The sequence below is a fragment of the Piliocolobus tephrosceles genome, chromosome 11, assembly GCF_002776525.5.
Source record: "Piliocolobus tephrosceles isolate RC106 chromosome 11, ASM277652v3, whole genome shotgun sequence".
In the NCBI taxonomy this organism is placed as follows: Eukaryota; Metazoa; Chordata; class Mammalia; order Primates; family Cercopithecidae; genus Piliocolobus; species Piliocolobus tephrosceles.
Genome location: NC_045444.1, coordinates 89,413,701 through 89,429,068, shown reverse-complemented (window position 1 = coordinate 89,429,068; position 15,368 = coordinate 89,413,701). Strand labels below are relative to the sequence as shown.

The following is a 15,368-nucleotide window of genomic DNA, read 5'->3' as shown; positions in this document are numbered from 1 at the left end:
TTTCTGGTTTGTATCCTTTCTAATAAAACTGTGGTTGTAAGTATAGCAGTTTGCTGAGTTCTGTGAGTTGTTCTAGCAAATTATCAAACCTAAAAGGGGATGTGAGAACCTCTCAGATTTGTAGTCAGTTGAAAGCACAGGTGGAGCTGGGCACGTTGGCTCACGCCTGTAATCTCAGCACCAGCACTTTGGGAGGCCAGCAGATTACCTGAGGTCAGGAGTGCAGAGACCAGCCTGGCCAACATGGCAAAACACCATCTCTACTAAAAAATGCAAAAATTAGCTGGGTGTGGTGGTACATGCCTGTAATCCCAGCACTTTGGGAGGCCAAGGTGAGTGGATAACCTGAGATCAGGAGTTCAAGACCAGCCTGGCCAACATGGTGAAACCTCGTCACTACTAATAATACAAAAATTAGCCAGGTGTGGTGGTGGGCGCCTGTAATTCCAGCTACTTGGGAGGCTGAGGCAGGAGAATTGTTTGAACCTGGGAGGCGGAGGTTACAGTGAGCCGAGATCATGCCATTGCACATTAGCCTGAGTGACAAGAGCAAAACTCCATCTCCAAAAAAAAAAAGAAAACAATTTAAAAGTGGGTGAGCTATGATGCTGGTTGTGGTTTAAAAAAAAGAAAAACAAATAAGAAAACAAAAATAAAAGTGGGCGAGGCTGGGCATGATGGCTCGTGCCTGTAATCCCAGCACTGTGGGAGGCCAAGGTGGGTGGATTGCTTGAGCCCAGGAGTTTGAGACTAGCTTGGGTAACATGGTGAAACCCCATCTCTACAAAAAATGAGCCAGGCATGGTGCGCATGACTGTAATCCCATCTACTAGGGAGGCTGAGGTAGGAGGACTGCTTGAGCCTGGGAGGCAGAGGTTACAGTGACCTGAGATCACACAACTGCACTCCAGCCTGGGTGACAGAGCAAGACCCGGTCTTTTTTTTAAAAAAAAAAAAAAAAAAAAAAAAAAAAGTGGGCAAAAGATTCAGACACATCAATAAAGAAGATACAGAGATAGAGATGGCAAATACAACATGAAAAGATGCTCAGTAGTGGTCAGTTATTAGAGAAATGGAAATTAAAACCACAGTAAGATACTACTACCCACCTATCAAAATCTCTAAAACCTAAAAACTGTTCATAACAAGTGTTGGCTAGGATATAGAGAACCTGGAACTTTCATACACTGTCGGTGGGAATATAAATTGTTACAGTCACTTTGGAAAATCATTTGGCAGTTTGTTAAAAAGTTAAATATATACCTAACATATGACTCACGCATTCTACTCGTAGATATTTACCCAAGAGAAATGAAAGCATAAGTCTATACAAAGACTTGTACACAGATGTTCATGGAAACTTTATTCATAATAGCCTAGAACTATTAATGTCTATCATCAAAAGAATAAACAAATTGATATATTCATAAAATGCAATACTATTCAGCAGCAATAAATGATTTATTCATAAATGCTACAATATAGACAAATCACAAAATTACTATGCTGAGTGACAAAAGCCAGATCAAAAAAGGTTCATACTATGATTTCATTTGTAGCAAATTGATCTTAAAGAAAGCAGATCAGTGGTCTGGTGATGGTGGGGTCGGGGACAGGGAGGATTAAGTAAGAATGGATCACAAAGAGGTACTACGAAACTTTGAGAGCGATGAATATGTTCATTACCTTGCTTATGGTGATGACTTCATGGCTGTATACATATGACAAAACTTATCAGATTGGGTATTTTAATATGTACAGTTTATTGTATTTCAATTATACCTCAATAAAGATATTTAAAAATAAAATCCCTCCTGGTACATGATTCAAAAATGTTTGATGTCTAAGCCAGCTGATGGAGAAGAGCCAATGCAGTCTCCCTTCTGGAGAGATTAAGATTTCCAAGGTGCTCAAAAATAGGTACAGAGTGGAAAAAAGTTTAAAAAAAAGCAAAGAGGGAAAAATTAATAATCCCTTCTCTTTTGATCACATACTTTGTCATTACTCCTAAAATATAAAGCTGTACTTGAAAATGTCACGGTGCCAAAACATGGCGGGGGGGGGGGGGGGGGGGGAAATAATTACTTATTACACACATTGTTTTAAAATGTTGATGCTTGGCTGAGTTGCAGAGTATTAAATGCATGTATATCTCTCCAAAATGTAATGCTAACAGGAGTTACTGGTAGTTATGCTTAAAACTTTCAGCTTCCAAATGACATAAATCTCTGGCCAAAATTCTCAGGTATTCAAGTGTTTATTCAGCATCTTCAAGATGAACAAAATTGCCACTATCTCTAAGAAAAATATAAAAAGAAAACTAACAAGTATAAGAAAAAAAAGGATTTTTAATGAAAAAAATACATGATAACAAGGACACTATACATTATACATCAAGTTGCTATATATATACACATATGCACACACATTTTTTAAACCTCTTTTTTTAAACCTGGTACAAGTTAAACAACATCTTTCTAATACCCACATGATTAAGTATGTATTCTGACAGGATATAAAGAAGATGAAACACAAGCTGGTGGGCCTCAGAATTAGAAACTCTAATGCAGGACCAGATCCCAAAAGCTACGTTTTCTATCACTTTTGTGACATTTAGGAAACATTTACCTTGCATAAGATATAAAAGCTTTTCCTTTTAAGTATACTAATTGTTTGTAGAGAAAATCACTATGGAGGGAAAGATCCACCATGGCTGTGTTTATCTATAATTCACCGTAGTATACATAAAGTTCACTTGGAAGTTGGGAATGTGAAAACTATAACGAATAAATAAGCTGAGCTGTAATTGTGAATTTCTTACTGCTAATTTTGAATGTCCAGCTCACGCCTACAGATATTACACCTTACAATACATGACACACAAAAAAAACCTGTCAAACTTTGCTGTAGAGCTGTTAGAGAAAGCCAATATAGATACTGAAAATTTTAGGAGCTTGTATTTAATACTCTATACATTTCATAATAATTAAACATTTTAAATATGTAAACATAGTTTTCAAAAAGTGATGCTGAGCACCTTTAAACACAATACTGATACACTGTGACTAAACATGCATTTAGATGACAATGGATTTTTAAAATCTCATTTAAAAACCATTTTTAAAGAGCTACTCATTGAAATACTTACATGAAAATATTGATAGCTCCAGTTTCTACCTAAAAACCAAAAGAGTATATAATTAGGGATTTAAACTTTTCTTCATGCTCTTGGTTTTTGTGGGGTTTTCTTTTTTGGTTTGTTTGTGGGAAAGTTGCTCTGTAACTTTCTGTCTGATTAAAAAACAGTATCAGAAGAGACATTCACATAGAATGAAGTGAGAAAAATATTATTTTTCTAACTATACCAAAGTTTGAGTCCTCTGACATGTCTCATCCTCACAGGTAACTGACTAGAATTTGTATATTAACAAGCACTTCTCCTTAGCAGCTCAACATCAAAAAAGAAAGGAATGTCTCCAAAAGACTGAGTTCAATTGGTGAAATAGCTAATAATAAACCATTACTATTACCACTACTGAGGTAAAGATTTATTATTTAGAATCTTGAAAGAAAAGGATTCCATAAAAACTAGAAATAACAGATGAAAAGAATATTACCTACAGTGCAACACTAAACTATAAATTAATTTGGACTTATTCCTTTTATGTACACATAGACTAAGAGAAATCTGGATTTGAGGTAATTAAGAGCTGTGTTTAACTTAGTGTAACATAATCAAATTTGGCAACCTGCCTGTATAAAATGTCAACATCAAATATTTTCAATTCATAGGAAAAAGAAAAGTAATTTTTATTAAAAATCATACATATAACTAAATATTAGCTTTGCATTAAAAGGGGTATAAATAATAAACTTTATATTAAATAAAATATAAATCTAAAGAGCAACGAATATTAGAATTCCACCTACCTCTACTATAACAGTACTTTATATTTAGATACATGTCATGTACCTGAAACAAAATCAATTAAGAATGGGAGGCTGGACTTAGAAAAGCCAAAAGTGACTCATATTCATGTAAAGTATTAAGGTTAAATTTGATATTACATTGTGCATGCTTTGAATATTAAACATTGATATCCACTTAAAATCTTTATTTTTAAAATATAAAATATACCCACAAATGGTCTCTGGAGAAACAAAAGCCTTTAGGTTAATTTCCTGAAATTATAGTTGATATTTCTAGTTTACCAATCTTTTTTTTTTTTTTTTTTTTTGAGATGGAGTTTCTCTCTTGTTGCCCAGGCTGGAGTGCAATGGCGCGATTTTGGCTCATTGCAACCTCCGCCTCCAGTGTTCAAGCGATTCTCCTGCCTTAGCCTCCCAAGTAGCTGGGATTACAGGCACCCACCACCACACCCAGTTAATTTTTGTATTTTTAGTAGAAATGGGGTTTCACCGTGTTGGCCAGGCTGGTCTTGAACTCCTGACCTCAGGTGGTCCACCCACCCAGGCCTCCCAAAGTGCATGAGCCACCAGGTCCAGCCTGATTACAGGCATGAGCCACCATGTCCAGCCTAGTATCAATCTTTAGACAACAGATGCTTATAATGAATATACTGCTTAGTACTTATTTGGTATTTGAAGTTAATATACTTACTTAACAAAGAAAATATCCCAGATCAGATGTTTTAAAGTTTTAAATATAAACTAAATTTTAAACTATAAATACTTACCTTAAAATACTAGAAATCCTAATACCCCATCAATTCAGTAAGAGCTCTGGCATAGAAAAATGTAACTACAAATCAAATTATTTTTTAACCAGCGCTGGATCTTCATTACAAAATAAGGGGAAAAAAAAATCCTCTGCTGTCATCAAAAAGTTTACCAAATTATCTGTAAACACCAAGGAATTCTATTATTCTTTTTCAATTCTCTCAATTTCTACATCTTTCTACCTATAGTGTTTTACTTCCAATTTAGCACAAAGCCATGCTACATATGTTGATTTCTGTTGCTTATCTGATTAATTCAAGTAAAAATTCTCAGTACTTACCAAGACACTTTAAATTTCTATTAGATAACCATTAATATACTGTTGGTTTGTAGTTAAAAGTACAAAAATTAGAAGGGAAGAGGCTAAAATACAACTGCACAGTCTCCACAGATATAGCTGCTGGACTTTGTGTTATGATGTAAAATCTAATACTTCATCTTTCTTAATGAGATAGATTATAAACATTTTCTTACCTGTCCGGCAATTAAAAATTTCTTCACAACTTTAAAGAGAGAACAAGTTCCTTCAGAACTTAAAAAAATTCATGATATACATACACACATACAAACATACATTCACACAATGTTGCTGTTGCTGTTGTTCTTTTCTGTTTTGTAAGAACCAAAATTGAATATTTCCAAGGATAAGTTCACTAAATTATTTGTGTTCAGACTGTATTACTGTGGATAAGTTCAAAAGAGCTTTTGAAATACTGGCCTTATTAGATAATCAAAGAGCATAAAAATTATACAAAATAAGAAGAGTAAAACATCTCTTAAGGAAGGTAAAAATATGTAACTGGCAATAAATACATCAGTTTTAAATAAAAGCTTCTCATCAAACTGGTCTTCAGTCCAATTATCTCAATGCCACGCTTTGACTATATTCACCTTCTTTTCTAAGACATCAGAAGTCACCAGAGTTGTAAATTCTGAAAAGCTTCAATAATTTATATAGCAGATAATTTCTAATAGTCCACAATTTTTTTTGCTTCCATAGACAATGCTGGTTCTTTGGGTTCTTGTTTAACTTGGCTCACAGAAATGGTACTTTCTGGATTTTCTTCAACTTTAAAAACAAACAGAAAAATCCTAAAAGTTAATATATTTCATGACACTGGAAGAGAGGGGAAAATATTTTATATTCTAAAAATAACTTCTGTGAAAACTTTTGTTTTTCAAAGCAAACTGCAAATCTTTTCCCACAAAAGTGCCCAATCCAGAACAATTTGTATGCAAAGAAGTAACAGATAAAGTAGGAGTTAACAGAGTTTACTTCTATGTTGACAGAGATTAGTAATAAAGTGAAGGTAACAAGGTCTTAGGTTAAACCTAAATGCCCAAGTCTTACTAGTTCCCTTTCAACTCAACATTTATTTTGTAATTCCAAATCTTCCTTTCAGCCAGGTGCAGTGGCTCACTCCTGTAATCCCAGCACTTTGGGAGGCTGAGGTAGGAGGACTGTTTGAGCCCAGGAGTTCGAGACTAGCCTGGGCAACATAGTGAGCCCCCATCTCTTTAAAAAAAAAAAAAAAATTAAATAACTTGCCCATTACGGTGGCGTGTGCCTATGGTCCCAGCTACTTGGGAAGCTGAGGTGGAAAGATTGCTTGAACCAAGAAGGTCAAGGCTGCAGTGACCTGTGATTGCATCATTGCACTCCAGCCTGGGTGACACAATGAGACTCTGTCTCAAAACAACAAAAAACCAAAAATGGGCCGGGCGCGGTGGCTCAAGCCTGTAATCCCAGCACTTTGGGAGGCCGAGACGGACGGATCACGAGGTCAGGAGATCGAGACCATCCTGGCTAACACTGTGAAACCCCGTCTCTACTAAAAAATACAAAAAACTAGCCGGGTGAGGTGGCGGGCGCCTGTAGTCCCAGCTACTCGGGAGGCTGAGGCAGGAGAATGGCGTAAACCCGGGAGGCGGAGCTTGCAGTGAGCTGAGATCTGGCCACTGCACTCCAGCCCGGGCAACAGAGCAAGGCTCCGTCTCAAAAAAAAAAAAAAAACAAAAAAAAAAACCAAAAATGAAAATCTTCCTTTTAACCTTTATATATGCGTACTTCATTTCACTTTCCTTTGTGTATGTGTGTATATATCAATTCTTCCATAATAACTTTGCATGAAAATATTTTTCCTTGTTTAATTTTTTCCTATTTTTTTCATGTACTCTAAAATGACCTTCCTGGTTTCACATTACCACAGATTTTCCATGGAAAACAGGTAATTAGGGAACAGTAATTTCTATGGCACTAAATAATTAGAAATAAGGAGAAGAAAAAAATTTAAGGTTAAAAGTTCTAAAACTCAGGCTAATGAAATCTCCTCCTTCTCTCTCATAATTTTGCTTCACTTATATAATATCAGAGACCCACTGGGAAGAAATAATAGTTTTATTTATAGTATAAAATAGTGTTGATAATCCACAAAGGTTACAACAATAACATCACAAATTGATTTCAACTTACTAAGAGCTGAGTGGTTGTCTATAATCTGTATTGGAATAGTCTGCACATCTCCCAACAGAATTCGATGAACAGTTCCTTCCAGATTCCCTGTATCCTCAACACCTCCAACTTCTACCAGCTGGTCCATTCCAACTAGATTTTGATCTGGTTCTGGAAGGTTACCCATGGTGGAGGCAGTACTATTGTTTTGGGTTAGGCATGTATCTCTTTGAAGGCTATGACTTTGACCAAGCAGTAGAGAATTATTATTCATTACAGCACTTCCTATTGGATCCAGAAGTCCTGAAGGACTAGAGGATGGCTGGTTATTTACTGATATCAGAGCTGGTGATTCATCAGGAGAGGTGAACCTTGGTTGTAACTGCAAACCCTTTTAAACCAAAAAGAGTTACATCAAAATGTTTGAATTTACTATGTATGATATTTTCATAGGATATACTATTCTTTTGACAAAAAATCCGAACAAATAAAAAGAGTATGGTTACAAATAAATATTAAATGAAGAAAGAAACAAGAATCAAGGGAAAAGTAGTACAACTAAATTTATTGCATTCATAGTCAACCTTAAACTTTTAAAAAATATACTGTTTGAGTTATCTTAAATCAAGAAACAAAAACATCAGGAAATTAACAATGAAAACATATTTGATTATTATTATAATTCTGTAACAATTCTCTAAAATCCCTAGAAGAAGAGGTGAATTGAGGAATAAAGAGAAGGACTTCAAATTTGGATATTTTACTGGATACCTACCTGCAGTTGTGTAAATATTTTGGGCTGAAATGAGGAGAGTGAGGAGAGCAAGTGGGTTGGCTCAGGAGACAAAGAACCCCCTGTCTGATTTGTTTCCACTTTGGTGGTAATTGATTCTCCTGGTGAATTTCCTAAATTATATTAAAGAAAGTATTAAAACAAAATAATTTTTTTTTTTTTTTTTTTTGAGACGGAGTCTCGCTCTGCCACCCAGGCTGGAGTGCAGTGGCCGGATCTCAGCTCACTGCAAGCTCCGCCTCCCAGGTTCACGCCATTCTCCTGCCTCAGCCTCCCAAGTAGCTGCGACTACAGGCGCCCGCCTCATTGCCCAGCTAGTTTTTTGTTTTCTTTTCTTTTCTTTTTTTTTTTTTTTTTTTAGTAGAGACGGGGTTTCACCGTATTAGCCAGGATGGTCTCAATCTCCTGACCTCGTGATCCACCCGTCTCAGACTCCCAAAGTGCTAGGATTACAGGCTTGAGCCACCGCGCCCAGCCAACAAAATAATTTTTATGGCTTCTCTGAAGTTATAAAAATACTTTATTACAACCCTTTCTATCAGAACTAAAATAGGAACTAATTTCAAAGTTTTGCAAAGGACTTCAGTAAGTCATCTAGCCCAAGGGTCCCTGACCCTATCAGTCTGTGCCTTGTTAGGAACTGGGCTGCACAGCAGGAGGTGAGCATGGGGCAAGCAAGCCTTACTGCGTGAGCTCTACCTCATGTTAGATCAGCAGAGGCATTAGATTCTAGGATCTAAGTTGCATGCTCCTTATGAGAATCTAATGCCTGATGATCAGAGGTGGAACAGTTTCATCCCAAAACCATCCCCCCAACTCTCTACCCTGGGTCTGTGGAAAAATTGTGTTCCACAAAACCGGTCCTTGATGCCAAAAAGGCTGGGGACTGCTGATGTAGCCCACTATTTGCAGAACCTGGCAGATAAAGAGAATCTCTAAGGGATGTTTAAGAAAATATAGATTCCTAGGTTTAACCTCCATTAATTTTAATTTGGTAGATCTAGAATGGGATTCTCCCTCCATATCCATGGGAGACTGGTTCCAGGACCTCCGTCAGAAATAAAAATCTGCAGATGCTCAGTTCTTGATATAAAATGGCATAGTATTTGCATATAATCTAAGCATATCTTCCCACAAACTTTAAATCCTCTCTGGATTACCTATAATACACAATACAAGGTAGAAATCCTCCAATATACTTTAAATCATCTCTAGACTATAAGAAGGAAAAAATATATGTACATGTTTGGTACACATCCAATTAAAAATATATTTTTTATCAGTGGTTTGTTGAAGCCATGGATACAGAACCCATAGATACAGAGGCACAACTATATATACATATTTTTTTACCTTGAAATATACTATATCTGTAACTCGAATCTAGTCTGTTCTCTGTACTATAATGCTGGACTATACTAAGCTTCTCCAGATGTGTGAAATTTAAGGAGCTTCTCAATTAACATCAAACTTAATTCACCTTTTGTAGCCCTAGTAACTAGGATAATACCAGGAAAAATTGGTCTTTAATGATAACAGCATTAAATTTATTTCAATAACTCATTTTGGTATAATGAATAAAAATTAAAACTCTTTTCTTAATATCTCAAAGTTAAACTAATTGTAGGGAATTTGAATCATTCTCATGTAATTCTTATATGTCAACTCAAATATATTCCTCTCTTTAAGTCAATGAAGAACTAATTATCAGCCAGACGAAGTGGCTCACACTTGTAATCTCAGCTCTTTGGGAGGCCGGGGCAGATGGATAACTTGAGACCAGGAGTTTGCGACCAGCCTGGGCAGCATGGTGAAACCTTGTCTCCAGTAAAAATACACAAATTAGCCGGGTGTGGTGGCATGTGTCTGTAATCCTAGTTACTTGGGGGGCTAAGGTGGGAGGATCGCTGGAGCACGGGAGGCAGAGGGTACGATGAGCCAAGATCGTCCCACTGCACTCAAGCATGGGTGACAGAGTGAAATCCTGTCTCAAAACAGAAAAAGAAAACCGAATTATCAATGAGTATTTATTGCTTCCACACTAATTTTAAAATGGCCATAGTATCAGAGAAGAATGGATTTAAGTACTAGCTTTCTGTGTGACCTTCAATATGCTATATAACTCAGTTTCTTTTCTTTCTTTTTTTTTTTTTTTTTTTTGAGACAGACTCGCTCTGTTGCCCAGGCTGGAGTGCAACGGCACAATCTCAGCTCATTGCAACCTCTGCCTCCCGGGTTCAAGCGATTCTCTTGCCTCAGTCTCCTGAGTAGCTGGGACTACAGGTGTGTGACACCATGCCCAGCTAATTTTTGTATGTTTAGTAGAGACAGGGTTTCACCATGCTGACCAGGCTAGTCTTGAACTCCTGACCTCAGGTGATCCACCTACCTTGGCCTCCCAAAGTGCTGGGATTACAGGCGTGAGTCACTGCATCCATCCTATAACTCAGTTTCTAAACTTCAGCTTCCTCATCTGTAAAATCAGCATAAGAGTCCTTTCTCAATGGACCACTGAGAGGACTAAATAGCACTCAAGCATTTCTTGGCTTCTTCATTATTAATGTCCTTTTACTTCACTACTGTAGTCACCCACCACTATCGTCATACTCTGGATGATCCTACCTCTAAAATCTGAAGTTCAAACAGCTCATTCTCTGATCACAACCTCTTATTTTTTTATTTTTATTCTGTTTTCGAGATGGAGTCTTGCTCTGCTATCCAGGCTGGAGTGCAGTGGCATGATCTCGGCTCACTGCAACTTCCACCTCCCGGGTTCAAGCGATTCTCCTGCCTCAGCCTCCTGAGTAGCTGGGATTAGAGGCATGTTCCACCACGGCCAGCTAACTTTTATATTTTTAGTAGAGACGAGGTTTCACTATGTTGGCCAGGCTGGTCTCAAACTCCTGACCTCAAATGATCCGCCTACCTTGGCCTTCCAAAGTTCTGAGATTATAGGTGGGAGCCACTGTGCCCAGCTACAATCTCTTATTCTTCCAGAGATTTTGCTCAGGCACTTCACTACAATTGTTCCTCAACCTCATGTGATCCTCCAGTCAATTAATCACTCAGTTTTCTTCAGATCCATCAACCTCTTTCTTAATAAAATTCTTTCCTCATCCAGCTTACAGTCCTAGGTTTATAATTTCAGTTACTCTTTCACAAGTACCTAAACTCTCTTGCCTCTCTGTCCTTTGGTCATATCCCTCAAGTAAAACCCTAACTCTGCATAAAAATGGCTTTCCTTCCCAATACACGGGAAGCTGAGTGCCACTGAAAAAGAAACTCACTAATTCTACTAATACCAATTCATTATTAACTTTGATTGGACCTTCACCTGTATCTGGCAATGTTTTACTCTCTATCCAGGATAGTTTCTAATTTGCATTTCCCTCAAATCCATGCCACCCTTCTTCAAACCTTTCCTTATCCTTAGCACTCTTATAGAGAAAAGGGAAGCCAACAGAAGTTTCAACTTCCCATCACCATCTTCATCTATCTTTTCAGTTCTCTAATATCTTAAAATACCTTCCCTCAACCCCATTTGCCATTGCAAAATTCCTGAAAAAGTGGCGCACTTTTTAAGGAGTCCCTACTCCTTCCTCATCTCCCATTCACCCTTCAGTCACCCCAATATGGCTTCCTCCCAATTCACTCCACTGAAATGGCTCAGATACTCAGCTTTACAAACCTAGTAAGTCCTTTATTCTCTCTCCTGCCCTACCAATGCTCTATTCTTTTGCCAGTGTTGCTGAGCTCAGTAAATGCTATCAGTCAGTTGCTCATTATAGAAATTCAGAGGTTTGGTCGGGCGCAGTGGCTCATGCCTGTAATCCCAGCACTCTGGGAGGCCAAGGTGGGTGGATCACCTGAGGTCAGGAGTTTGAGATCAGATTGGCCAGCATGCTGAAACCCCATCTTGACTAAAAATACAAATATTAGCCAGGTATGGTGGCGTGCGCCTGTTGATCCCAGCTACTTGGGAGGCTGAGGCTGGAGAATCACTTTAACCCGGGAGGCGGAGGTTTCAGTGAGCCGAGATTGCACCACTGCACTTCAGCCTGGGTGACAGAGTGACACTCTGTCTCAAAAACAAAAAAAGAAATTCAGAGGTTTAACTTTACATAGGGGGTGAAGTTAAGAATGTACTTAAAACAAAAGAGTTTACAATTTGAGTACTAAGAGGAGTTTGCCATGCAGAAGAAAAAAGACATTTCCAGAAGAAAGAACAAATGCAAAAGGGTGGAAATAAGTTTGGAATATTGAAAGGGCACAGCAGTAAGAACACAGGAGAAAAAAACAACCATAAAAAATGGACTATAGTTCCCAGATCAGGGCATCTTAGGGTTATGACTACTGGAATTAGCCAGACTTATAGTGAATTAGCTACAGTTAACTGTGCTAGTTATCAGCTTCAAAATTTCAGTCATAAAAAAGCATTAAAAGCAAAGTATAAGAGGAAATTAAAATAGCAGGAATTATGTTGATAAACCATAACAAAGCTGCTCCTACATCTTTGGATCCTGGTTTCCTTATCTATAAAATTTGATTAGATGACATAATATCTTAAGTTCCTTCCAGTTAAACACCGTTTGAATTTATATTTTAAACGTATTCAAGAAAACCTACCTTCTGCAAATGTAACTGTCACGGTCTCTTTGAGAATATTCCCACTGTCTGTAGTCCATTGAAGCTGAAATGGAAACATTTATTTCAGTAAAAATAAAGCTCTTATACTGAAAAATATCTTAAGACGTCATTACAACTGTCGTATTTTATTCACAGCATGTGATTTATTCTGCAACTACTCTCTTCACTTGTTCACATTCTCTAAGCACAAGTATACTTTACTATACAAATATATTAAATTCCTGAGTTTAGATAGCAGGAATTTAGACAACAAGTGTAGATGAGAAGGACTACTTCTAACATTTAGATAGTGAATAATTAAGAGCTATTGGGCTGGGTACAGTGCATCACGCCCATAAGGCTTGGGAAGCCAAGGCTGGAGAAGTGCTTGAGGCCAGGAGTTTGAGATCAGCCTTGGCAACAAACTGAGACTCAGTCTCTACAAAAAATTAAAAAATTAGCTAGGTGTAATGGCTGGTGCCTGTAGCTCCAGCTGCCAGGAGGCTAAGGTGGGAGGACTGCTTGAGTCTTGGAGGTCGTGGCTGCAGTGAGCCGTGATTGTGCGAGTGCACTCTGGCTGGGCGACAGTGAAACTCTCTCTTAAAAAAAAAAAGGAAAAAGACAAAGAGTTATAGATGGCAAGAAACAGTTTTGGCTTTTAAAATATCCATATCTTTTCAGATACTGCATTTGGATAACAGAAGTTAGGAAAGCAAAAGATATTGCACCTCAGATTTAATGGCATAATCACTGGCTGTATTGTAATTAGTTGTTTCTGGGTAATTAATATCTTCAGAGTAGGCAAAATTTTCACAGAAATGACTAATATTCAGGGAGAAACTACCATATCAAACTATGAGTTATGGGCGTGGTGGCTCATGCCTGTAATCCCAACACTCTGAGAGGCCAAGGAGGGCAGATCGCACGAGGTCAGGAGTTCAAGACCGGCCTGGCCAACATGGTGCAACCCGTCTCTAATAAAAACAAAAAATTAGCCGGGCATGGTGGCTAAAACCTGTAATCCCAGCTACTTGGGAGGCTGAGGCCAGAGAATCACTTGAAACTGGGAGATGGAGGTTGCACTGAGCCAGGATCATGCCACTACAATCCAGCCTGAGCAAAAGAGAGAGACTCTGTCTCAAAATAAATAAATAAATAAATAAATAAATAAATAAATAAATAAGTATGAGTTCAACTGATATCCATAGATGACATATGGAACCAACATTATCACTTTGGGCAATCAGGTATGAACAACTGTATGGAACAACTGTATTGAAGGATACAATGGAAACTGTATTGAAGGATACAAAGGAAACTGTATGGAACAACTGTATTGAAGGATGGATGGATGGATATTTAGTTATTAATTAAGATGGAGTTTTGCTGCTGTCACCCAGGCTGGAGTGTGATGGCATGATCTCAGCTCACTGCAACCTCTGCCTCCCGGATTCAAGTGATTCTTCTGCCTCACCCTCCCGAGTAGCTGGGACTATAGGCACCTGCCACCACGTCCAGCTAATTTCTGTATTTTTGGTAGAAATGGAGTTTCACTGTGTTGGCCAGGCTGTCTCGAACTCCTGATCTCAGGTGATCCACCTGCCTCAGCCTCCTAAAGTGCTAGGATTATAGGCACGAGCCAATGCACCCGGCCCAAACAACTGTATTTAAATTTGCCCATTTATTAAAAAAAGGGAGAGGAAATATATACAATAGTACTCAATAAATGTCTGTTAAATTAGTAAGAATAATTTTTACAGAGAAAATACATGTTGATTTTAAAATAAAGTTTAGTGGTTTTCTGTTGTTGTTGTTTTTGAGATGAAGTCTCACTCAGTCTCCCAGGCTGGAGTGCAGTGGTGCTATGTCAGCTTACTGCAACCTCTGCCTCCCAGGTTCAAGCGATTCTCCTATCTCACCCTCCCAAGTAGCTGGGATTACAGGCACGCGCCACCACACCCAGCTAATTTTTTTTTCTTTTTTAAGATGGAGTCTCGCTCTGTTGCCCAGGTTGGAATAAAGTGGTGTGATCTCGGCTCTGACTCCCGGGTTCACACCACTCTCCTGCCTCAGCCTCCCAAGTAGCTGGGACTACAGGCGCCCACCACCATGCCCGGCTAATTTTTTGTATTTTTAGTAAAGATGTGTTAGCCAGGATGGTCTTGATCTTCTGACCTTGTGATCTGCCCACCTTGGCCTCTCAAAGTGCTGGGATTACAGCCGTGACCCACTGCGCCCGGCCACACCCAGCTAATTTTTGTAATTTTTGGAAGAGATGGGGTTTTGCCATGTTGGTCAGGTTGGTCTCGAACTCCTGACCTCAGGTGATCTGCTCGCCTCGGCCTCCCACAGTGCTGGGATTACAGGCAAGAGCCACTGTGCCTGGCCAGTGTCTTTATTATAGAGTTGGAATTCACTGATTTTTCTTCTTGTGAAAGTAATAAAAAACTTTTAGTCATTTTCTAAACATTCAGAGTATTTACATTTTAAGAAAAAGATGCTATACATATATATATTTTTTTGAGATGGAGTCTCGTTGAGTCTCCCAGACTGGAGTACAGTGGTGCAATCTTGGCTCACTGCAACCTCCACCTCCTGAGTTCAAGTGATTTTCCTGCCTCAGCCTGCTAAGTAGCTAGGATTACAGGCGCCCATCACCATGCCCAGCTAATCTTTGTATTTTTAGTAGAGATGGGGTTTCACCGTGTTGGCCAGGCTGATCTCAAACTCCTGACCTCAGGCGATCCACCTGTCTCG

At 38.4% G+C, this 15,368-nt stretch overlaps 1 protein-coding gene across 3 annotated transcripts in view; it reads right to left on the bottom strand.

The window, feature by feature from the left end:
* Nucleotides 1-4,422: 4,422 nt before the first annotated feature.
* CARF (calcium responsive transcription factor) overlaps nt 4,423-15,368 on the bottom strand; it is an 85,842-nt gene continuing 74,896 nt past the window's right edge. For 2 of the 3 annotated variants that reach the window (XM_023219172.2, XM_023219177.1), the window contains 4 exons: nt 12,612-12,675; nt 7,968-8,098; nt 7,214-7,583; nt 4,423-5,809 (listed from right to left, as the gene is read on the bottom strand). In XM_023219172.2, coding sequence (XP_023074940.2) covers nt 5,709-5,809; nt 7,214-7,583; nt 7,968-8,098; nt 12,612-12,675 — 666 coding nt within the window. In that variant the 3' untranslated portion in view covers nt 4,423-5,708. The remainder of the gene's footprint in view (nt 5,810-7,213; nt 7,584-7,967; nt 8,099-12,611; nt 12,676-15,368) is intronic. The other variant, XM_023219166.2, reaches the window with a different exon arrangement.